This window comes from Petaurus breviceps, unplaced genomic scaffold, assembly GCF_028583685.1.
Source record: "Petaurus breviceps papuanus isolate PSGF00001 unplaced genomic scaffold, PetGlider_PUasm1.0 171, whole genome shotgun sequence".
NCBI lineage: Eukaryota > Metazoa > Chordata > Mammalia > Diprotodontia > Petauridae > Petaurus > Petaurus breviceps.
This window is the reverse complement of record NW_027185754.1, coordinates 26001779-26027403: the sequence shown is the minus strand read 5'-3', so window position 1 is coordinate 26027403 and position 25625 is coordinate 26001779. Positions and strand designations below refer to the sequence as shown.

General features: G+C 44.2%; 1 protein-coding gene across 1 annotated transcript in view; it reads left to right on the top strand.

Moving 5' to 3' along the window:
- The window catches only part of OLFML2A (olfactomedin like 2A), a 51019-nt gene that overhangs the window by 21504 nt on the left and 3890 nt on the right, over positions 1–25625 (top strand). The window contains exons 3-8 of the mRNA XM_069082778.1: positions 2077–2184; positions 5757–5942; positions 9300–9549; positions 17219–17500; positions 20757–20942; positions 22937–25625. The exon at positions 22937–25625 is cut by the window's right edge and continues 3890 nt beyond it. Of these exons, the coding sequence (XP_068938879.1) occupies positions 2077–2184; positions 5757–5942; positions 9300–9549; positions 17219–17500; positions 20757–20942; positions 22937–23541 (1617 nt within the window). The 3' untranslated portion in view covers positions 23542–25625. The remainder of the gene's footprint in view (positions 1–2076; positions 2185–5756; positions 5943–9299; positions 9550–17218; positions 17501–20756; positions 20943–22936) is intronic.

Sequence of the window (25625 nt, the reverse complement as noted above, 5' to 3'; positions counted from 1 at the left end):
CCTTTGATATCCCTACCCCCAAGAGCTGTTTTGTGTGATAACCTCCCCCCACCCCATAAGTCCTTTGGATTCTCATGCCAGCCCTTCCACCCCCTTTCAAGGGAGCAGTGACTTCAGTTAAAGGTCATTCGGGACAATGTCCTGGGTGTGTGCTTTTTGTTTCATCATTTTTCCAGTTTGGTGTGGGGAGGAGACCTGAGACATGGTGTCAATGAGGGATAGGGTGTGGGCTCTATTTCCCTCTTTGCTCCCAGACCAGGCAAAGTAACATCAAACACACATGGGAAAGAGCCAGCTTTCCAGGCAGGAAGAGGTCATAGGACCAGAAGAAAGGAGGAGATCTGAAGGCAATAAGAGTCCCCAGGAACTGTCCCAAAGCCTCAAGGCAGAGGGTGGGTTCTGAGGAGGGGACTCCAGCCCACAAAACATAGGAAATTCCCAGCTTTAGACTCTTGTGAGGGGTTGTTTTTTGGCCCTCATGTACTGTTGACCAAAAGAAACCTTAGAATGTGGACTTTTAGAATTACTTCTTAGAACATAGAATGCAATTACTGGAAAGGGCCTTAAAACAAAATTTTAATGCTGGAAGGAAACAACATAGAATGTTAGAGCTTAAAGGACTGTAGAATGTAAGTTGTTACAACTGGGAGGGCCTTTGGGATTTCTACTATCATGGCTAGCAGGGAGCTTAGAGTTGGAAGGTATCTTAAAACACAAATTGTTAGACTTGGAAGAAACCCCAGAATGGAAAATGTTAAGGGTGAAAGTTGAAATGGGCCCTTAGAACCCAAACTATGAATACTGAAGGAACTTGAGAACATAGACCCCTAAGAAGGCCCCTTAGCGGGCTAGAAGGGACCTTAAAATATAGAAATTGTTAATGCTGGAAAGGTCCTTAGAATATAGAATATAGTCCTTAAATCATAGAATGTGAGGCCTGGAGGGGACCTTAGATCATTAGATGTGAGGCCTGGAGAGGACCTTAGAACATAGAATGTGAGCTTTGGAGGGGAATCCAGAGCATAGCACTAGAGGACATCTTAGAACATAAACTGTAAGAACTTTAAGGTAATAGGAAGAGACCTTAGAAAATAGAATGTTAGGGTTGAAAAGTACTTTAGAACATAGAACTTGGGGGAGGCCAGGTGGCTCAGCGAGTAAGAGCACCGGCCCCAGTGTCAGGATGACCTGGGGATCGAATCTGGGCTCAGACACTTAGCACCACACCCAGAAATAACTGGCCATGTAACCTTGAGCAGGTTACTTAACCCCAATTGCTTAAAAAAAAAACATAGAACTTGAAGATTCCTTGCCAAAACTGAAAGGAACCTTAGTTGAATAATATCATTTTACAGAGGAGGAAACTAGAGTCTAAAGAGGAGAGAATGACCTTGCTCAGGGTCACACAGTGAGCTGGTGGCAGACTCCAAACTGGAACCGAGGTTTGCTGAGTCCTGGTCCAGTGTTCTTTCTACTAGACCAGTTTTGCTTAAAACCAAAGTATCAAAGAGACCTTGTATGGGAAGTGTAGACCTCAGAAGTCTAGTCCAATCCCTACCCAATGTATATCTCTCTGTTACAAAATCTAGCCTCTGCTTGGATCCCCAGTGATAAATTACTCACTATTTTCTGAGGCAAGTCTTTCCAATGAACTGGGCCTCCTTATAACTTCCTCCAGCTGCTTCCAGTCCAGCACCTGGAGCTGACCAGAATAAATCGAATCCCTCTTTCCCATGAGAGCTGTTCAGATAGTAGAAGCAGATTCTTGATGGAAACTATTTCTAGTTCAACAGCAGTGGATCCCCAGTTGCTGAGAAGTTGAAAGTGAGGAAATACTTCATAGAGTTCTCCCTTGTTGCTGTCAAAGCTTCCTGAGCCAGAAGTCATCAGGTCCAACCCCTCGCTGGAGCATGAGTCCTCTTTGAGAGGATGAGACCATTGTTTATCCAACTTCTGCTCACATGCTTCCATTGACAGCAAGCTCACTATCTTCCAGCACAGTTTGGGGCCTCAGGCAGGGGCCCAGGTGTGAAGTCTGGAGATTTGGAGAAAAACTGTGGCCTTTTTTCTTTATAGCTCCAGTCCATGGTCGACCTCCTGGAAGGGACATTGTACAGTATGGACCTGATGAAAGTCCACGCCTACATCAACAAAGTGGCCTCTCAGATGAACACCCTGGAAGAGGTGAGAGGGTCTGTCTCTTCCAAGGTGGTAACAGGGCTTAGGACTAATGACTGGAGTAGAAGCAAAATTCTATAGTGGTTCAAATATAGGGTACACTTTCCTCCTAAATCTTGTTTGTATGAAATCTGGAGTTTGAGAACCCTAGGCTACCAACAAAAGAAGGCTGTGTTCCCTCCCATACCTTCTCTTCTTTGGGGCATCTAGAGCAAAAGGAAGGCAGTACCAGCTCCATCTCTACCATTCAGGAGGTCAAACAAACAAAAGGCCTTCATGGGTCAGCCTTAATCCTGTCAGAACCAAAATGGAGATTTGGTGGAAAGAAGGATTGTCAAGAGACTCAACTTGGCTTCCCTAGCATAGTACCTGGCATGTAAAAAGTGCTTAATAAATGTTTGTTAAGTGAATGAATGAGTTCAAATCCCACCTCTTGTCATTTCCTGGCTGTGACCTTGGACAAGTCACTTCCTTTTCCTAAGCTTTAGTTTCTTCATCTGGGAAATGGTAACAACAGTCTTTGCACTCCCTACCTTATGCTATTTGAATGTTTAAGTATGGCAGCTGTGTGAGTTGTTCTAATTCCTCCTTGCTTCATTACCACCCCCAAAATCTGCCTCTAGACTAAGCAGCTTCCTGGCCTAGAGGAAATTATGAGACAGAGAACATTCATGGACAGCTCTCCATTAATATTGTTATTAGAGGCTGCCTGGGGGGAATGAAAAGAGAACTGGACTTGGAGTCCTGGTTTATGGGCCTAGATCTAATACTTACCTGCTGTATGACTTTGATATTCCTCTCCATGGGCCTTAATTTCCTCAGTTTGGGCCCAGTAATACCTGTACTGTCTACCTCAAGAGGTAGCTTTAAGGCTAAGGTGAGAGGTGAATAAAATGCTCTGTAAAAAGTGAATAATACCCAAGCTGACAACTATAGCATTTGTATGGGGCTTTGTAAAGCACCCTGTGTATGTGCATTTGTATCACTGGCACTGAGCCCCAGGCTCAGTTCACAATAGTGAATAGTTAATAAGTGTTTGTAAGTGAATGTAACTGAGCCTTGTTTTCCTCACCCATACAGTGTGGGTAGTCATCCTTGCACTCCCCTGGACCATGGAGATGAAAGCACTTTGTCAATGTAAAACTCTGTCTTTACTGGCTGGGTCTCTAGGCCCCATCTACCTGTCCCCACCCCCCAGAGCTTCAGCTGGGAAAAGGCCCCTGTCCCTTCAGGCTTCCTGCCCCTCCCTCCAGTCTGCCCAGTCTTCCTTGTCTCCCAACTCCCTCAGACTCCTCTGGCTTCGGTGTGGACGCCCTTCCCCTTCCCTTTTAGTACATCTGAGAGAGAAGCTGGATTTTTCAATAATTAACAAAGATTAGCATGCACATTTACATTTCCCATCCCTCATCTCATTTGAGCCTTGAAACAACTATGTGAAGTATATCAGTATTACAGGTCTCATTGTTTCCATTTAACAGATGAAGAAACTGAAATCCAGAGAGTGGCAAAGCTGGTGGAATGTCTACTTCGGGATTATTAATAGTCATCTTAGCTGGGCTAACAATAGCTGAGCATCTAGGTGGTTCAGCAGATAGGGCACCCGGAGTCAGAAAGACTCCTCTTTGTGAGTTCAAGTCCAGCCTCAGACACTTTCTAGCTCTGTGACCCTGGGCAAATCATTTAACCCTGTTTGTCTCAGTTTCCTCATCTGTAAAATCAGCTGGAGAAGGAAATGGCAAACCATTCTGGTATCTTAGCCAAGAAAACACCAAAAGGGGTCACAAGGAGTCAGACATGACTGAACAACAATATAGTGCTTTAAGGTTTGCAAAGCACGTTACAAATATTATTTTATTTTATCCTCAAAACAACCCTGGAAGGCAGGTTATTGTTCCCGTTTTACAGATGGGAAAACAGATGCAGATAGGTTAAATGACTTGCTAAGAGTTACTAGACTAGTATCTGAGGCAGCATTTGAACTCAGGTCCTCTTGATTCCAAGTCCAGTGTTCTATCAACTGTACCACCCAGCTGCCTCCAACTAGGTTTAATGCCCAACTTGATTTGTCAAGTCAAGATCCTTAGCCACATTTTTTTAAGCCATGAAAAAATCATGTGCTATTAAGAGGAAGGAAGGAAGGAAAGAAGGAAGGAAGGAAGGAGGGAAAGGAGGAAGGAAAGGAGGGAAGGAAGGAAAGATTTCATGTGGTTGAGGGACTCTCATAACTCACATCCTAATAATATAATGTATACAATAATGATGGCTGACATGTGGTACTTCATGAGAGAACTATAGACACAGAACTTAGAGGTCATCTAGTCTAGAGAGGTCACCCTCTCATTTTTTAGATGAATAAACCGAATTTTAAGGAAGTTAAAGTGACTTGCCCAAGGTCACAAAGGTGCTAAGTGGCCAAGCAAGGATTTGAACCCAAGTTTTCTGACTCCAAATCAATGTTCATCCTGCAGCTCCCTGCTGCTTCTGGTGATACTCCCTGGCCTCCAGTCATGGAATATCATGGTCTGTGAAGAATCAACATTGACTTTATCAAGGCTATTGGCAAAAAACATATTAATGACTACGCTGAATCCTCACAACAGCCCCAGGAAGCAGAGACTCAGAAAACCTGAAAAATACTTTGTCAATGTAAAACATGAGCAGTTACTATTGTCCTCTGCCTTTACTGGCTGGGTCTCTAGGCCCCATCTACCCATCCCCACTCTCCAGAGCTGTGAGCCCAAACTCTGCCACTAACTTGTGTGATCCTGGGCAAGGCACTTTGGCACAAGTCCACTCACTTAGTCTCAGTCTCTCCATCTGTAAAGCAAAGAGAATGAAACACATACTGCTTTTCTCCCAGAGATGTTGTATAGTCAGCTGAGGCACACGTGGAAAGCAGCCCATGGAAGTATCATTTCCCATTTTTCAGATGAGGAAAATGAGGCTCAGAACAGTAAATGGACTTTTCTAAGGTTACGTGGCTAGTAAATAACTTGAATTCAAGTCTTATAACCTTAGTCCAGTTCCTTTGCTCTCTCTAAGGTGGTGGACAGGAGGAAAGGGGATGAGGAGTAAGGAGTGTCAGGATAGACACCAAGATGTAATGATCAATAATAATTATAACACCACTAGAGAGCTATGGTGTAGTCATGTCCTACTCTTCGTGACTCCTTTTGGGGTTTTCTTGGCAGAGATACTGGAGTGACTTGCTATTTCCTTCTCCAGCGCATTTTGTAGATGAGGAAACTGGGGCAAACAGGTGACTTGTCCAGAGTCACACAGCTAGTGTCTGAGGTTGGATTTGAACTCAGATCCTCCTGACTCCAGGGCTGCCACTCTATCTACTTCACCCCTCAGGATTTACAAATCACTTTCCTCACAATAGCCCTGGGAGAAAGAGAGTATAAGGATTTCTATTTCCATTCTACGGATAGGTAAATTGAGGTTCAGAAGGAAAGTAACCTGCCCAAAGTCATGCAGCTACTATTAGACCTAGGACTTGAACCCAGATGCTTCTACCCAAAAGTTCAATGTTCTTTCTACTACAGTGTTATGCATCTTGTCCCTGTCCCTTGCAGACCATTAAGACAAACCTTAGCCGGGAGAATGATTTCATGAAAGAAAGCGTGGCCCACCTGACCCACCAGATGAAGCGTTATGAGAACTACTCAGACATCATGATGAGTATTAAGAAGGAGATTTCCAGCCTGGGGTACCAGTTGCTACAGAAGGATGCAGCTGCTGGCCCTGAGAGCAAAGCCCAGGTAAGCCAGAGCCATGGATTATATTAATCATGTGAACGGCCCCTGTTCCTAGAACACTTTCCCGTTTGCAAGTTGATTCCATACAAAAGCCCCATGAGGTAAGTCAAACAGATGTTATTATCCCCATTTTACAAATGAGGAAACTAAGGAAGTCATGTGCCTAAGGTCACAGAACCAGAAATAGGAGTGAGGCTCCTTTTCTTGGCTGCTCCCCAAAATTTGTGGTGCCAGGTTAGAGCCTCCACAAGGGGTTATACTTCTGGTATCATTGCTCCTGAGCCCCCCTCATTCTCTTTCTTATTAACAATCAGCCTAACACAATTAACTAGCTTTAAGCAAAAACATTTACTAAGATGATTGGTATAAAAGATTCTCCCCTGAGCACACTATCTCACAGATACAGGTCCATGGAAAGAGGAGGCTCACATTGAGAGGCCAGCAGGAGTCAGGCACACACAGACTGGCTCATCCCTAAGGTACAAAAGTGCCAAAGGGGTGACTCCTGACCTCTGGCACTTATGACTGGAAGCCCTTTCTTTAGTCCATAGCCAGCGTTCTTCTTTGATGCAAAGGCTCCTACTCTGTGAAGCTTCCTTCCTCCCCAGGTGACCATCTTTCCACATCTGCTTGTCCTCAACAGGTCACTCAGTTGGCTGTGTTGTCTCCTACCAGTCTAGTATCTCTAATCCTAGCTGGACACATTGATTGCTACTGCTCCAGTCTCTCCAATTAATCTGGTGGGAGAGGGAGAGGAGACGCTTTTCTCCTCCCAGCCCCAAGAGTGATTCCCTCTCAGGGGCTTGACTCTGGAACTGGAATCCTCAGCTCCATAATTTGGAATCTTCCACCACTGAACTGTCCTATTACTATATTATGCATAAGGGAAGATAGTAAACATTTATATACTATGTTCAGGCACAGCGTTAAGTGCTTTACAAATTACAACAATATTGCAAGGTGCTGTTATTATCCCCATTTCCTGACTCATTGTGACCCCACTTAGGATATTCTTGGCCAAAATACTGAAATGGTTTGCCATTTCCTTCTGGAGCTCATTTTACAGATGAACAACTGAGACAAACAGGTTTAGTGACTTGCCCAGGGTCATACAGCTAGTGTCTTAGATTTGAACTCAGGAAGATGAGTCTTTCTGACTCCAAGCCTGGCACTCTATCCACTGTGCCACCTAGATGCCCTCTGCATATGTATGTGTATATGTGTGTGTGTGTGTGTGTGTATAGATGAGCCTTCCTGATCCTGATCCCAGTGCTCTAGCCACTGTACCACCTAGTTCCCCAACAGCAGCAACAACAATACCTTCTAGGCATTGTGCTAAACACTTTACAAATTATAGCAATTTTCGAGGTGCAGTTATCCCTATTTTACCTGAGCAAACTGATGCAAATAGAAATTAAGGGACTTTCCCAGGATCACACAGCTAGTAAGTATATGAGGCCGGATTTGAGCTCAGGTCTTCCTGTCTCCAAGCCCAGAACTCTATCCACTGAGCTGCCTCTGAGCATAGGCTCAGAGACTTGTCTGATTCTTTCAGCCATTCACAAGATATCTGCTATGTAGCTTCATCTGCCTTCATCCAATGGCCAAAGCTCTGTAATCCTGTCAAGCTGATTAAAAAACTTATTTGCACATTGTGGTAAAGTCTTAGAAAAGTTCTTTAACAACTAATTTTCTCTGTTGGTTGTTGACTGATTCAGGTTGAAAGACCATCTGTCCAGCATGATAGAAAGGAGATTCCTCTTTAGGTCCAAATGAGATTAGATGCTTTATCAGAGTTCTTTCAACTCTAGGATTCTGGGTTACTAGTAGTATCATTAATGACAATAATGTATTACCTATGAAATGTAGACATTTAAAATAAACATCAATGTAAGGCACACATTGCCTTGGAAAAAGGACAATTGACAAGATTGGGAATTGGATTATATATGCAGTATTTGTCATACCATCAAGAGTTTTCATAGATTGTAAATTGTGGGATCTAGAAACATTGAATATCTGAGTTGAAGGGACCCCTTAGAAGATCATAGAATATTAGGAGTAGAATAAGCTAGTCCAAATCCTTCAAATTAAAAAAAAATCTTAATTCAAGTTTTATTTAGGGATTCCATAAAGGAATGGCAAAGAAGCTTGGTTTCTCCTCCATGGCAAATGATTTGATCAAAAAGAGAATTAATAGCATAGCCAGGATTTGAACTCAGATCTCTGGACTCCCAATTGGGTGTGCTTTCCCTTACTGTGATTCTTCCTTGATCTACTTCAACAATAGATTACATAATGAATTTGGCCAGTAGGGCCCCCATGCTATAATAGTGAGTTAACACCAGCATCATCTGAGCAGTAATAAAAATGACATTATTCATCCTCATCATAATAATAGGGAACAAGCTCTCCAAATGCCTGTATACTAGAAACTGCTCCTAGGAATGGAATAATGAGATCACGTTGTTCAGTCTTTTTAGTTGTATTGGACTGTTCATGACCCCATTTGGGGTTTTCTTGGCAATGATACAGGAGTGGTTTGCCATTTCCTTCTCCAACTCATTTTATAGATGAGGAAACTGAGGCAAATAAGATTAAGTGACTTGCCCAGGGTCACAAAGCCAGGCAGTATCTGAGGCTGGATTTCAATTCAGAGGATGTCTTCCTAACTCCAGAGCTGGCACTCTATCTACTGTGCCACCTAGCTGTCCCCAATAAGGTTATAATAACCAGAAAAAGATTGAGTTTGGAGTGAAAGATTCATAAAATCTTGGAAGGAATTTTGGATTATAAAATTTAAGGTGGTATCTGATGCTGAAGTACAGAATGACCTGGAAGGGATGATAGAACATAGGATGTTAGACCAGGAGGAGACGTTCGAGGTCCTCTTAGACTAACCCTATAATTTTACAGATGAAGAAGCTGAAAGCCAGAGAGAAGTGACCGACTTATGATCGATCAATCCTAGAGCTAGTAAATTACACAGTCAAGTCTCCTGACTTCCACACCCAGTTACTCTTTGTACTCCTCCAGGGATAATGGGAAGGTCTGGTACCCTGGGCATTGACTTGACAACAGAAACCTATTCCCCGGGGCGGTGGGGGGGGAGGTGGCACAGTGAATAGAGCACCGGCCCTAGAGTCAGGAGGACCTGAGTTCAAATCTGGCCTCGGACACTTAACACAAAACTAGCCATGTGATCTTGAGCAAGTCACTTACTCCTAATTGCCCTACCTTCCCCCCTCCAAAAAAACGGAAAAAAAAAGAAACCTATTCCCCCAAATCCAAACCCCTGACTAGGGTCAGAGGGGCCCCCGCCAGCAGTTTTAGGAGCCTCTTTTCCTATTTCTTTCCTAGGAGACATCTGGTGGGAAAGGCAGAGAAGCCAGCAAATATTCTGGAGTCAAGAAAAACTTTGGGGACAAGTCTGTCCCAAGGCCTCCCAAAGACAAGCTTCTGAAGGTGGAGAAGGTGAGGAAAGACACCGTGAAGGGCAAAGCCCTGCAGGCCACAGCTAGGCCCCGGGTCCTCCCACACCAGCAAGCGGTGATCCGGGGCATCACCTATTACAAATCCACAAAGCAGGAAGAGGTGGACGATACAGCTGGTAAGTCTCTTGAGAAGGAGGATTCAGATTTTTCTCTGATACAAATAACATTAGGAGATTGCTGAGCATCCTTAGATTTTGTTGCTGATAGGGATTGGCAAGGGAAATAGAACATGGAATGTGAGATCATATGACATAGAATGAGAGAGTAGAAAGGGAACTTTAGAAAATAGGATGTTAGGGGGCAGCTAGATGACACAGTAGATGGAGCACCAGACTGGAGTCAGGAGGACCTGAGTTCAGATTATTAGCTGTGTGACCTTGGCCAAGTCACTTAACCCCAATTGTCTAAAAAGAAAGAAAACAGAAAAACAAAGAAAGAAAATAGGATGTTAGAACTGGAAGGAATCTGAGAACACAGGCTATTTAAGAATGTTAAAGAAGGAACCTTAAATTGTCAGTGTTTAAGCTGAGCTTGTGGTCAAGAGTCCAGATAGAATGTCTGAGGATTTCTCTGGGGCTGCTTTACCATATACAATGGCAGGACTTCCCTGGTGTCAGGTGCTCCGTTTTGCCCAGCTCAACTGAGGAAGAGCCACAACCTGACTCTATGTTACAATATTTATTCCTTACCCGACTTTACCAAAAAAAGGCACACAGCAGACAAACAGCTGCAGGAATCTGACTTTGCCAACAAGACCTGTGGGAACCAAGGCTTTCTCTCTGGCAAGCAGCCCAAGACCCATCCACCCTCTCCCTCCTATGTTGCTGGGCTGGCCAGGCCAATAGCAAGGACTCTGAAAAGGGATGCAAGGCCCTAATGTCCACCTTCCCATTCTTACTGGGAGTTGTTCCAGGGCCAGGCCTGATGTGTGAACAGGAAGAAGGCAAGGAAATGCTGATGTGCCCTTGATAAATAGCACATCAAAGGCAGGGGAGGCTAGGGGAAGAACCTGGTCTAGACAAGGTCTGACTGCCCCTTCCCTTCTGTCATCCCAGCACCCCTGGATTGAGCCCTTGCTTCCTCTGTAAAATCAAGGGTGAGGCTAAGTGCTTTCTAAGGCCCCTTCCAGCTTTCACATTCTGTGCTCTAATATTTTGTATTCTTGAGGTATAATGGAAAATAATCTGGATTTAGGACTAGGAGACTGAGGTTCATATCCTAGCTCAGGGGCAAGATTCTGCAGCTCTCAGCCTCTGTTTACTCTTCAATTAAATAAGGATACTAATAGTTGTATTGTCTATCTCATGTTGTTTTTAGAAAAATTCTTGGTAAAATTTCAGGTATTAGCTAAATACATATATTTAGACATTCATATATTTGTCGTTCAGTCATTTCAATCGTGTCCAACTCTTCGTGATCCCATTTGGAGTTTTCTTGGCAAAGATACTAAAGTGACTGGTTTGCCATTTCCTTCTCCAGATCATATTACAGATAAGGAGACTGAGGCAAACAGTTGACTTGCCCAGGGTCACATAGCTAGTGTCTAAAGCTAGATTTGAACTCAGGAAGATTCCAAGCCCAGTACTCTATCTGCCGCTCCACCTACCATATATGTATGCGTGTGTAATTTTTTGTTCCAAGGTCCTTTTCAGCACTGAGATTCTATGTTCTAACACTGTCATTCCATCATTCTCTGTTTCCCTCATTTGGTATTAAGGTGAATCACTACAATTCACCCTTGCCTCCCTTCCCAAATATGAGCTGAGTACAAGATGGTAACTCTAGAATGGGAAGAAGACTTAGAGGCCATGTAGGCAGGGACGTGCTGGTCAATGTTAACAACAGTTCTGGGAGGAGGATGGAAAGGAGGGAGATATGTATATATGGGACACACTTTTACATTTAATCTGCATTATTAACACTTTTCTTAAGTCTAGATAATCAACAAAACAATAAATCAAGCCTTGGTTTTTTTGAGTTCTGATCTCCCAGGTATAAATGTGCTCACAATGAAAATCAGTTTTCTGTTTCAAGCTGGCTCCAGGCGGCCCAACCCCCTCATTTTTTAGTTAAAGAACCTGAAGCCAGAGAAGTTAAGTGGCTTGCCAAGGTCACAAAGGTAATAAGTGGCAGAGCTGGTATTTTAAATCAATTATAGGTCTCTAAGAGACAGATCCGACTGTGAGCTACTTAATTCCTTTGAGACTCAATTTCCTAACCCATAAAATGGGAATAACATATCATACTATCTTCTTCAAAGGATTCTTGAGGGGAGGGGGAGTGTCGCATAGACTTTAAAGTCCTACAGCAATGTTATTATTATCCCTTAGTAGGCATCCAGCTGCTTACAGCTGTGCCTCTGAATCGAAGATTTGCAGAATTGTGGGGGAGAAGTTATAGGTGAGGAACGTGGAGATGAGATAAAAGGGGATGCTGTGGTTAACTTCGTGTGGTGTTTGACCATCACTCTGACAGCCTGGTGGGGAGAAGGGGTTAAGTAAGTGCTTAGAGGCCAAGGTTGGTTTGTTTCTATGGTTTGGGGCCATAGCCCAGGGATAAAGAGGGATTCTGTGGTCACTTTGTATGTTGCTTGACCCCATCACCGTGACAGCCCTGTGGAGAGAAAGGGTAGAAGATTATTGCTTGGAGACCAAGGTTGGTTTGGCTTTGTGGTTTTTGGCTACAGCCCAAGGAAAAGTCAGCCAGATTCTAGGCTGATCAGGATTACACTGGAGATTTGAACTCTTCCATAAATGAACTGCAAAAGCTGCCCCCACACAGAAAAAAAAGAAAGAAAAGAAAAGGTGAGGGGACCTCTCCTTTCCAGAACCAGGCTAATCTTAGAGTAAGCAAGGATTAAAACTCTTGAAAGCCAAATGAGATGGTGGGAGGAGATAATCCCTAGGGAGAAATTAAGTAGGACGGTGTAGTAGAAGTGACATTGGACTGGTACTCAATTCATGAAACATGGGATCTTGTCAGCTAACTAGACCCTGGGCCAGTCACTTCTATCTAATTTGTCTGTGAAAGAGTTGGACTACATGACCTCTATAGTCCTTTCTAACCATTACATTCTGTTCTTTCCAACTTTAAGATTCTATATTAACTTTCTATGTTCTAAGGTATTCTGCTTCATAACATTCTATGTTCTAATGTTCTACATTCCAGGGTCCATTTCAGTGCTAACATTTCATGTCCCAGGGTCCCTTCCAGTTCTGACATTCTCTGAGTTTATGAGTTATTGTCCCAAGTGACCCCTTTTGTTTTTCCTGTATATTTTTCTGTTACCCATTCACAGCTGTAGGATCGAGAGGCAGGGCTGGTAAGGAGCCTTTGTCCTGCTGCCAAGTTGTCTCAAGCAACCTTTTTAGTGAGAGGAAGTGGATGTCTTGATTCTTAGGGAGAAGAACCAATGTGATTGATGTCTGGTGGAGCATCGAGAACAATAATGTCTCCCTGGGAGCCAGGGCACAAAGCAGGTGGCTTTGGTGCCTTTAACCCCCATAGCAAACAAAATCAAGGCAACAAAAAGGAATTATGTAGGGGGAACAACTGGGACAAAAGGGAGAAGAGCTGAAGGGGTAATGGGAGGGCGTAAAGATGGAGTCAGACTCAGTACCCTGAGGATCAGAGAGTATTAGACCCTAGAACATAGAATGTCAGAGGCAGAAGGGACATGAGAGCAGAGCGGACGTCATAGCTAGAATGACCAGAAGACTATAACATGGCAAAAAATAAATCCTGGATTATTAGAGATCACTTGGTTCAACTCTTTCATTTTGTGGATAAGAAAACTGGACCCTAGACAGAGAAAGTAATATGCACAATGTCATATAATGTTCATGGTCAAGCAAGGACTAAAACCCAGGTATCTTCCCCAGTTCTTTCTACTCCTGTGCTCCTCTAGTCCAACCGAGATGAGGTGCCTCTTGCAGAAAAGACTCAGTTTACCTCAACGTCAGTATATTCCAAGCAGTCTAGATGACCTCCCAAGGCTGCATCTTCTCTCATTTCTTTTTTTGCTTTTTGGAGGGGGGAAGGTAGGACAATTTGGGGTTAAGTGACTTGCCCAAGGTCACACGGCTAGTTTTGTGTTTGTGTTTTAAGTATATGAGGTCAAATTTGAACTCAGGTCCTCCTGATTCCAGGGCCAGTGCTCTACTCACTGTGCCACCTAGCCACCCCTGCATCTTCTCTTGACTTCTCACTTTCTGTCAGGGCTCCCATCACTCATCCATCTTCTTGCCTTTAAAACCTCAGTTGGTTATCTCCCTTTTTCTTCACCTCTCATAATGAGTCCAATTACTTACTAAGTCATTTTAATTCTAATTCCATACCATCTTTCTCTTCCTATTTGAAGAGAGACTCAGAGGTGGGAGAAAGATGAGCATGTTTGGGACAAAACAAATAGCCATGTTGGTTACAATGTAGAGTAAACATGAGGGCATGAGAGAAAGGAAGGGAATAAGCATTTATATCACACCTGCAGTATGCCAGACACTGTGCTAAGCTCTTTACAAATATTATCTCTTTTGATTCCCCCTCCTCTTCCCCAGCAACAATGGGAGAGAGATACTATTGTTATCACCATTTTGAGATTGAGGAAACTAAGTCAGATAGAAGTTAAGTGACTCGTCCAGGTTCAAACAGCTAATGTCCGATTTGAACTTAGGTCTTCCTGACTCTGAGCCCAGTATACCACCTAGCTGTCTCTGTGTACATGAAAGGGAAGGGTATAACTTAAGGCTGAAAAGGTAGGTATAGGATAGATTACAGAGAGCCTGGAAAGCCAGGCTATGGGCAGGTTCTAACTTCTCTGCTAAAGATTTGTGTCAGGACCCCTTTGGCAATCTGGTGAAGCCTATAGACTCCTTCTCAGAATAATTTTTTTCATGCATAAAATAGAATACATAGGATTACAAGGGAAACCAATTATATTGAAATAAACATGTAATTGCTTTTTCCCATCCAAGTTCATGAACCACCTGAATTCTATCCAAAGACCTCCAGGTTTAGAACCCCTGCTGTAAGTAATAAGGAACTACTGAAGGAGTCAATGCAAAGGGGAAGGGGACCTTGATCAGAGCATCATGGGTATCATGAATACCAGTGAGGTCACTCTGGATTCGGGAGAGGAAAGATTGGAGACAAGGAGAACAGCAATGAGGCAGCTACAACAGGCCAGGCAAGAGGGGAGGAAGGCTGGACTTGGTGGGGGGCGGGGGGGAGTGCAGAGGCAATGGAAAAGAGGAAATGGATTCAAGAAATCATCACTGCACCTTGCATTTCTAGAGAGAGCACTTTTAGATGCACAAAGCACTTTCTTTGCCGTGGCTCTGTCAGGCAAGATTATAGATTCAGCGTTGCAAAGGACCTTGTAGAGGATGTCTAGCCTACCCCTCTCATTTAGCAGATGAGGAAACTGAGGCTAAGAGAAATGTGATTCCTCAGATCACACAGGCAATAAGTGGAAGAGCTGGGACCTGAATGTAGGTCATCTGATTCCAGGTGGAGAACATTTCGCACTGACCCACAGGCAGTACAAGTGTTAGGAGCCTCCCTGTCAGATGAAGGACCCAGGACTCAGAGAGCTAATGTGATTGGCCCACATTCACCCACCCCAGGGCAAAACAGGACTTTCTTCCAGCACTTTTTCACTACGAAGATCAACGATAAGGGTTAGTTAGACTCTGTGATCCTGGTCAAGTCTTTCATAAAGTGTTAATGTTGGAGGAGACTTTATAGACCATTATTAGTCCAAGTTTCTCATTTTATACCTGAGGAGCCTGAGGCTTAACCAGGGAAACTGATTTGCCTATCCAACCCAACCCAATCCAATCCAGGAAGCATTTATTAACCACCAGCTATGTACAAAGCACTGTTCTAGTGCCAGGAACACAGAGACAAAGGATGAAATGATCCTTACTCTCATGGAGTTTACGTTCTACCGAAAATATACAGCTCATAAAGAGAGAACTATATATGATGTAAGGAAAAGAACTAAGAGAGAACTATATATGAGTAAGGAAAAGGCACTTTACAAGTGAGAGATCAAGAAAGGCTTCCTAGGGGCGGCCAGGTGGCTCAGCAAGTAAGAGCACTGGCTCCAGTGTCGGGATGACCTGGATCATATCCGGGCTCAGATACTCAGCACCACACCCAGAAATAATAACTGGCCGTGTAACCTTGAGCAAGTTACTTAACCCCAATTGCTTTAAAAAAAAAAAAAAAGAAAGGCTTCCTGTAGGAGGTGGCACATTAACTGAACTTTCAAGGGAGTCAGATGACATAGGTCATAAATGACAGACAAGATTTGAATCCAGGACTTTTGGTCCCCTATGTAATGCTCTTTCCATAATGACAGGCTAGCTCTCCTGATTTATGTTACTGTCTTTAGAAACATGGTCTTTGGGGAAGGGGCAGCCTCAGTCCAGTTAAAAAACAAAAACCAAAACTACCACCTGCTGATAAGCGGCCCACAGGCTGCCTGAGATATGTGCTTTCAGAATACCTAATGGTCCCATGCCAGCTTCAAACATCAGGAGGCTGCCATGACAAACAAAGCTGGAGGAATCTGTTTCCTTCCTGTAGATTTTTCTGTGGCCTCCCTATATCAGAAGAGGGTGGCTGGGGAGAGAGGGCTCCAGCACAAGGTCTGGTTTGTTCCCCGCCTCCTTTGCCTGCCCTGCCAAGGACTAAGTGAATCTGCATGTCTATCCCCAGTGCATTTCCACCTTCCCACAGTTTGTAATATGCTCAGGAGGAATTCAGAAGAGAATGGGAGGCAGGGGTGGAGAAAGGAAGGGAGGGAGAGAATAGGAGAGTGGGTCAACCCCTCCATTGCCCCAAGAATGTAGACATCATCCAGGCACCAAGAACTTCTTCCCCTTAGGAGAAGGTCTAGGACAGAGGTGGCCTTGAGGACACAGATGCGGCCTCGAGATCCTCAAGTGCAGCCCTTTGACTGAATACAAATTTCTCAGAACAATCTTTCATAAAAGGATTTGTTTTGTAAAACTTAGACTCAATCAAAAGGCCACACTCAAGGACCTAGAAAGCTACATGTGACTTCAAGGTCACAGGTTCTCCACCCCTGGTCTAGGATTTAAAAGGCCTGGGTCTGAATCATTGCTTGCTAGCTGAGAGACACTGGGCTTTGATTACTCTGAACCTCAGTTTCCTTATCTGCAAAGCAAAGAGATTGTATTATATCACTTTTTCTAAGTGGTAATAGTCATATTTAAACTACCTGTGTTATGGTACCTTTGTGAGGGTCAAATCAGGCCATATTCGTAAAGTGCTTAACAGAAGTAAATTACTCTATAAGTGTGAGTTATTATTATTGTTATCTTACCTCTGCCTCATAGAATGCCTTATTGCTTTCAGGAATCAGCTCAAGCAGTCCCTTTTACATGAAGTCTTTCCTGATCTCTCCTCAACTTCTAATGCCCTAAATTGCCTTGAATTTACTTGGTATTTATTCTGATTATACTTATATGGGTATAATTTGCCTCCTTCTCAAAAAAAAAATGTAAGTCGCTTGAGAACAGGAACTCTTTTTTTTGGAGGCAGTTGGGGTTAAATGACTTGCCCAGGTCACACGGCCAGTAAGTGTCTGAGTCTGGATTTGAACTTAGGTCGTCCTGACTCCAGGGCTTGTACTCTACACATTAGAGAACAGGATCTATTTAGTTTTTGTCTTATTATCTTTCTAGCACGGTGCTTGGCATATAGAAGATATTTAATATATGTTTATCGGCTGATTATTGTTGTCATTATTCACAGAAAACACCCTCAAGGGGGTAACGGGGCTGGAGCAACAGGAAACCAAGCTAGAAGGAAGATACCTGGAAGCCAGCCCAGAAGAGCATGAGGAAGTGGGGGCTACAGATGAAGGAGACCCCAACCCTGGCCCTCCCACAAGCACTACCCCTCTTCCCACCACTGTGGTTCCTAGTACCACGACCACTACCACCACCATCACTACGACCAGCCAACCTCTGGTCACCATCCTGTCCATTGGATACAATGCTGCAGGCCCCAATGGGTCAGAAAGTCCTAACCAAGGTATGGCATCAGCCTTTAAAATGTCAGGGACAGGGGAATGAGCAGCGGGATCTGGGCTCCAATCTTACTTCTGCCACAGGTGATATGAGTGACAGGCAAGTCGTTTATTCTCTTTGGGTCTCATCTCCCTCTTCTGTAAATGAGGGAGCCAAAGGAGATCATCCCCGAAGCTCTTCTCTAAGATTGTGTCACCTAACATTCTGCGTAGTGAATAGAGTACCAGCCCTGGAGTTAGGAAAACCTGAGTTCAAATTCAGCCTCAGACATTTAACACTTACTAGCTATGTGACCTTGGGGAAGTCACTTAACCCCAATTGCCCTGCCTTCCCCCCTCCAAAAAAAAAGCAAAAAAAAAAAAGAATATTTAAAAAAATTCTTTTACCTAACATTCTGTGTCTAAGGTTGCTTGTAGTTCTAATATTTCTAGATCTCTTATCTTTCTGACACAGGGCCTACGCCCATTCTCATCTGAGTTAAACTAGAGGATCTCCAAGACACATTTTTATATTCTGTTACATTATATTATATCATGTCACATCATATATCATATCATACTATTATGGGGGGGGTAGGTTTTGGGGAGTAACATTGCACCAACTTTCTTACAGTTCTAACATTTTACATGTTCTGTTGGCCGTTCCATGTTCTAAGATCCCTCCCAGATCTAACATTTAATGTTCTAAGATCCCTTCAAGCCAGGGATGTGCTGGAGCCAGCTCCATCTGATTCACAAGAGTCTATGGTTAAATTTTCAGTGTGAGTGTTTCCACCTTAGAAATCAGCAAACACTGCAGATTATGGCTTATTTTATCATTTTGTTGACTGTCTAGAGTCAGACTTTAAGAAGCGATAGAGAAAATGTTAATAATGCAGATTAAATTTAAGTGTGTTGTGTGTATTTTTTTCTTCTAGAGAGCCAGTTGTTAAACATTCACTAGTACACCCTGACCCTCAGCTCTAACATCCTATCTTCTTTGTCCTAATATTCTATACTCTAAGCCCTTACATGTCATTACATATTACATATTCTAAGCCTTTCTATGAGTCTATAATCATCACTAAAAACTACATTATGCAACATCTATACAGAGCTATTATTCTTCCCATACTATTATATGGTCTGATTTTCTCCATGCATCTATTCACTAAGCATTTATATATGTGTGTATATATGTATATATGTGTGTGTGTATCTTTTTTGGAGGGCAATTGGGGTTAAGTGACTTGCCCAAGGTTATATGGCTAGTTTTTGTGTTAAGTGTCTGAGGCCGAATTTGAACTCAGGTCCTCCTCACTCCAGGGCTGGTGCTCTATTCACTGTGCCAGCTAGCCGCCCCTCGCTAAGCATTTATTAAGCACCACTGTTGTGAAAGGCATGGATGGCACTAAGCAATGGCATCCCTGCTCTCAAACAACTTATATTCAACAGGGGTGGAACAACATGTATACAGATAAAAACAGTACAAAATAGATTGAGGTAAAGACAAAATAATTTTTGTGGGCCCAAGGGCATTAACTGGCATGATGGATATGACCTAAGGTCAGAAGTAGCCTTTGCATTGAGCCTGGAAGGAAGCTAGGAATTCTAAGAGGCAAAGGTTAGGAGGGAGAGCATTCCAGGTATGGAAGAGAGCCTTTTCCAAAGCACAGAAATGTGATGTCACATGCAGGAAGTAGTGAATAGGCCAGTTTGACTGGAATGGAGAATATATGAAGGGGAGGGACATGGAGTCAGTCTGAAAAGAAAAGTCAGAAACGTATTGTGGAGGGCTTTCAATGCCGAACAGAGAAGTCTGTACTTATGCTAGAGACAGTAGGAATCACTAAAGTTTATTGAGGAGAGGAGTGACACGGGCAGAGTTATGCTTTGGTCATAATTTGGCAGCTGTGTGAAGGATGGGTTTGGAGTGGAGGCTTTCAGAAGGAACGCAGTCAGGAAGCTTTTGCAGTAGTCCAGGTGAGAAGTGAGGGGGATCTGAATTGGGTGGGAGATGTAGTAGATAAAGAGGGAAGGAGAACTGATGAAACTTGGCAACTGATAGGATATGGGGTGAGGGAGAGAGAGGAGCTGAGGATGACCCTGAGGTTGCAAACCTGAATGACCAAAAGATTGGTAAAGTGGCCTTAAGAGAAATGAGGAAATTCAGGCAAAGGGTGGGTTTGGAGTGAAAGGCAATGAGTTCTGTTTTAGACATGCTGGCTTTGGGTTGCCTATAGGACATCCTCTTGGGAAGGTCCAATAGGCACTCAGTGAGGTGGGATGGAGTTCAGGGCCAGATGGAAAAACCTGCGAGTCATCTACATAAAGATGGTAACTGATCCTGGGAGAGGTAATGAGTAAGGTCATCATGAGAGAATGTAGAATGAGAGAAGAGAGGACCCAGGACAGAGCCTTGGAGGACATCCATACTTAGAAGTGTGGGATGTGGATGAAAATAACAATTTGAAGATCATTATTAAACACCTCCTCTCTATAATCTATTTTGTTGTTGAATATAAACAGAAGGGTCTTGCTAAGTCACACAGGTTGTGAGAGCCCTGGGACATGCAATATGTATGTGTATCCATTACTTAGATGATAGGCCACACAATAGCAATAATGCAGAATGGAATGTGGATGAGAGAATAAGAGAAGGACCAAGTATGGTGTGGGGTTCAAAGAAAGAAATAGCATTTGTGACTAAGGAGGATGTGAGAGAAGGTTTCCTAGAAGTGACATTTTGACTGGGGCTTCAAGGATGGGGTCTCAGTAGACAAAGGTAGCGTCAGCAATTCTTGGAGAACTTTAAGAACAGGCATGGGGGAGGCTAGGTGGCGCAGTGAATAGAGCACTGGCCCTGGAGTCAGGAGGACCTGAGTTCAAATCTGGCATCAGACACTTGACACTTACTAGCTGTGTGACCTTGGACAAGTCACTCAACCCCAACTGCTTTGCCCTTCCCCCTCCAAAAAAAAAAGAACAGGCATGACTCTGTTTTCTTTGAGCTGGGGGAGGAGATAATCCTGTCCAAAGGCAGAAGAAAGGCTGAGGTGATCTGGGATTACTTGGGATCATTGAATTTAGAACTGGAAAAGACCACAGGGAACATCTCGTCTAATCTGTTCATTTTACAAAGGAGGAAACTGAGGCTCACAGACATTAAGTGGCTTGCCCAAGGTCACATTGATAGCAGGTTCTTTGATCTTCAGTTTTGTCCACAGTGCCACATTTTTGTGATTTGGAAGCTTCCTTCATGTGTATCCTTTCTCCCTACAGTCAGAGAAGTGGCTTGTGAAGGTACCATCAAGTCTGTTGATCCCCCTGTGAAACAGCACAGCTATGGGAGGAATGAGGGGGCTTGGATGAAGGACCCTACAGCCCGGGATGACAAGATCTACGTCACCAACTACTACTATGGGAACAGTCTGGTGGAGTTCCGTAACCTGGACAACTTCCAACAAGGTCGGGGATCCTGTGGGAAATTCTAGGGGAGGGGCTGGGGCAAAAAGTGGAGACCCTTGGGTTTCTACTGGGAATGTGGCAGGGACCAGTTTTTCAGAACCAGGTTTCCCAAGTATGTTAGGAGTATTTAGGGAGGCCCATGGGACATAAAAGAATCAAGTTCCCTCCAGGGAAATGGGGCATATGACCTAGGGAACCCTGATAGTCTGTTTGGGAAGGGAATAGTCCCTTCCTTTGACCTGACTGCTGGGCCCTCTGTCCCTGAAGTTCCCTCTCCTGTTCCCTGTCTTTGTGTTTATGAATTATAAAAATATTAGAAATCCAATGGACCTAAAAAATATAGAATGCTAGAATGTAGCAAATGGAACATTAGGAATAGAATGTTAGGCAGGGACAGCACAAAATACATGGAGTGTTACAAAATGTTACAAAACCTCAGAATGTCAAACCTAGAATGAGAGAGCCTGAAGTAGAGACTGATAGAATCAGTGTCTCAGAATCCAGCAGGGACCTTAGAAATCGATTAATCCAACTCCCTACATCATCCATTTTTGGGAAGTGCATCCCATCCTGCCAGGGAAGCAGTTTGGCTATAGTAGAGAGAATATTTGAAAATGGATTTTGTTGTTCATAGTAACAGCATGCTATCATGCAGAGAGCACTATAGTGATAGTTATACAACTCAAGTTTTATTCCAGGTTCTGTCAAAATCTTACTCTCTGGGCCTCAGTTTCCATCTATGTAAAATGGAGGCATGGGCCTAAATGATATCTAATGTTTCTGGAGACAGCTAGGTGGCACAGTGGATAAAGCATGGGGCTTAGAATCAGGAAGAATCATCTTCATGAGTTCAAATCTGGCCCCAGACTCTTCCTAGCTCTGTGACCCTGGGCAAGTCACTTAACTCTGTTGGCCTCAATTTCCTCATCTGTAAAATGAACTGAGAAGGACATGGCAAACCACTCTAGTATCTTTGCCAAGAAAACCCCAAATGGGGTCATGGAGAGTTGGACTGAAACGACTGAACAACAATATAAATGTCCATTCCAACTCCACCATTCTATGTTCTAAGGTCTCTAATTCTCGCTCTCCTATCTGGGATGGGGCTCTGGGTGCCAGCAAGGAAGATGTGCCCTCATTTTTTAATTAGGAAAGATGACCTATATAAATGGGCCAAAAGGGCCCCCTGAGCATCAGGCTACAAGAGGTTAGGGAGCTGCAGGGGGCGAGGAGGAGAGGGCTGGAATGTGCCTAATGCGGTCCATGTGTTTAAACAAGATAAAAGATCAGTGGGTGCTTTTCATGAGCTCAGGAGCTGAGAACCCTCCAGGATTTCCTGAGGTTGGAGTGGTGCCCAGCAGAAATAGGACAGTGTTGGAACCTGAACGTAGGCTTACATAATCAAGGGAAGATGCCAGAAATGCTTGGTTTTCATTGACATGGAAATGACATGCCAGGGGTTCAGAACCTGGGAGAAATCTCTGGGCCTGCCTCCATTCCCGTGGCCTTTCTGTGCTTTCTCCTTTGGGTTCCTTGAATCATGAGATGTTACAATTGGAAGGGAACGTGGAGCAGAGAATGTTAGACCTGGAAGAGACGGTACCAGGGAGAAAACCCTGGATTTGGTTCAGAAGCCAGGTCTGCCATTTGCTACCTGCAAGTCATTGGAGTACAACTGGAAGGAGTCTTATGAGCCATTTATTCTGCCCCCTTTGAGGATGCTGAAGACTGATGACTTGTCCAGGGTTGAACATGTGGTAGCTTTAGGGGCAGCATTTGAACCCAGATCCTCCAACTCCACAGCCACTGCTTTCATCTCCTGTACCACATTACCTCCATTGACCCCCTGAGTCTTATTTTCTTTTTTGCGAAAGGAGGTCTCTTCCAGCTCTATTCTCTTATGACTTGGCTGGGCTAGGTCCAAGAGCCCTGAAACGTTTTTTGGTGTGGTGGTCATTAACTGGATCTCCTCATCTCTCCCATTCTCCCTGTAGGCCGTTGGAGTAACATGTACAAACTCCCATATAACTGGATTGGGACAGGCCACGTGGTGTTCCAGGGTGCCTTCTATTACAATCGCGCCTTCACCAAAAATATCATCAAATACGACCTCCGGCAGCGCTATGTGGCCGCCTGGACCCTGCTCCCAGACGTGGTGTATGAGGACACTACCCCATGGAAGTGGCGAGGCCACTCTGACATTGACTTTGCTGTGGACGAGAGTGGCCTATGGGTCATTTACCCGTCAGTGGATGAGGGCGGCTTCTCCCAGCAGGAGGTGATTGTGCTGAGCCGGCTGGACCCTGGTGACCTGTCTGTGAGGCGGGAGACCACCTGGAGAACCCGGCTGAGGCGTAACTCTTACGGAAATTGTTTCCTAGTCTGCGGGATCCTGTATGCAGTGGATGTCTACAACCAGAGGGAGGGGCAGATCTCCTATGCTTTCGACACTCACACCAACACCGATGCCTACCCCAAGCTGCCTTTCCTCAATGAGCACTCCTTCACCACCCAGATTGACTACAATCCCAAGGAGAGGGTCCTCTATGCCTGGGACAATGGCCACCAGGTCACCTACACACTCCATTTTGTGGTCTGAGGGAAGCCAGGGTCCTCTCTCCCACCACAGTGGGAAGCACTTTTTGGCCACCCCTGAAGGCATAATGGAGGAGGCCACAGGTGACCAGTGACCCCCTCTGAGATTACTCATGATAGCCCCCATGCCCACAGAGCAGGGGTGTATTGGGAACATTTCTGGGGCTGCCCATACTGGAGTGGTGTTACTAGAGGCAGGGAGAGAGAAACAGAGCAGAGAGAGGGGCATACTTTCTATAAGACTTGGACTAGGCTTCACCTATCTCTGAAAGCTTCCTAGAGCTAGACTATCTCTCTCCCTCCTTTCTGCTTCCTCCCTTCTACTGTCTCTTCATTCTTGAAATAAAATTCAGTTGCCCTTGTGTTCCCAGGGGACCTCCCGAAGCCAGAACTTCAAGACAGGCCACTGTAGCGCAGAAAATAAAAGAATCCTAGAACCTCTGGGTTGAAAGGAACCTTTGAAGTCATCTAGTTCAAACTGACCCTTTACTGAGAGACCTCAGAGGGCTGAAATATTTTGCCCTCTTTAACAGAAATCATGGGTCACCATAATTTCCTACCATATGCCTATATAATATAGAAAGATTACATATGTAACACAGTACTTCAAAGACCTGGGATGATCTTGGCATGGCTGCTCTTTCTGCCAGTACAGGTTCTCACCAGCCCCAGACCCCCATCCCAAAGTGAGTGGTTTCAGGAGTTTCTGGAGTAAAAAAAATTCATCCCCTGGTAGCCATTCTTCTGTGCAGGAGCCCTCCGCACTTTGCTAAGTGGCAGATACCAGAACTTGACCTCTCACTGCCATGGCCTAGGAGAACCAGGGTTCCTTCTGTACTGTGAGGATGTGTCAGTGGAAGAAATATCAGTGAGGTTACACCCCTATATGTGTGTTTGTGTGTACATATGCGTATATACACATATGTATGCATGATATACACTGTGTACCTATGTTTATATATACACATGTGTACATGCATACATATATTGATTGCATGTGTGTACATAGCTTAATAGCAAAACAGAAATAATGAGAAAGCACACTTGGTTTGTCTTTTTCTCCCTATTTGTCTACCCAAGAAGCAGTCATTTCCCTGGGTTTAATTTTATTTAATTCAGTGCAGTACAGCCTAGGGGAAACAGCACTAATTATGGAATAAAAAGCCTAAGTCTCACAACTGGCTCTGGTACTTGCTCAGTGAAAGACTTTGGGCAAACCAGGTTCCCTTTCCTCTCTCGGGAGCTCCGTTTCCTACTCTATAAAAGGAAGGAGTTGAACTAGAGAACCTCCAAGTTTTGTCCCAGGTCTAAATCCTATGATCTATTAAACAGGCAAGAGAGGTCTGGTCTAGGTGCAAGAGTTACCTGTTTGGGGCAGCCAGGTAGCACAGCGAGTAAGAGCACCGGCTCCAGTGTCAGAACAACCTGGAGATTGAATCCCGGGCTCAGACACTTAGCACCCACCCAGAAACACCTGGCCATGTAACCTTGAGCAAGTTACTTAACCCTGATTGCTTAAAAAAAAAAAAAAAAGAGTTACCTGTTCATGCCTCAGCTAGGGGTCCTGGGTTCAAGTTTTGACTTTGCAACTGACTACCAACGTGGGCTTAGCCAAATCCCTTCACCTCTGTGGGATTCAGTTTCCTTCTTTGGGAAGATGAGGGAATCAGATTAGATGTCCTCTTGAGGCCCTTCCAACTTTAAATCCTGTGGTCCTATGGACTTATTTCGGTCCAACAAATATTAAGTGTCTTCTATATGCAAGAGTGCCCTGATTTAGGGGACATTTTCCATTCCTTGGTAAGCCTGGGCTGTGTTTAGCCTCAGGCCTCTTCAGGCAGTTCTGGTCTAAATTCAGGATCGTGGCTTCCTCATCTCTTGGGATGCTGTTGTACACTGTCCGCCACACATTCCATCCCTCCACAGTCACCCACAAGCCGGCCTGAAATCAAATACCAAGAAAACATGAGAACTTGTTCCAAGGTCCTCTCCCTTCCTTCTACACTGATTTTTCTTTTGTAATTCATAAATGTTGTCATCTATTTCTGCAGTTGGGGCCCAAGAATGCTGTAAAGTGCCTGTGTGCCA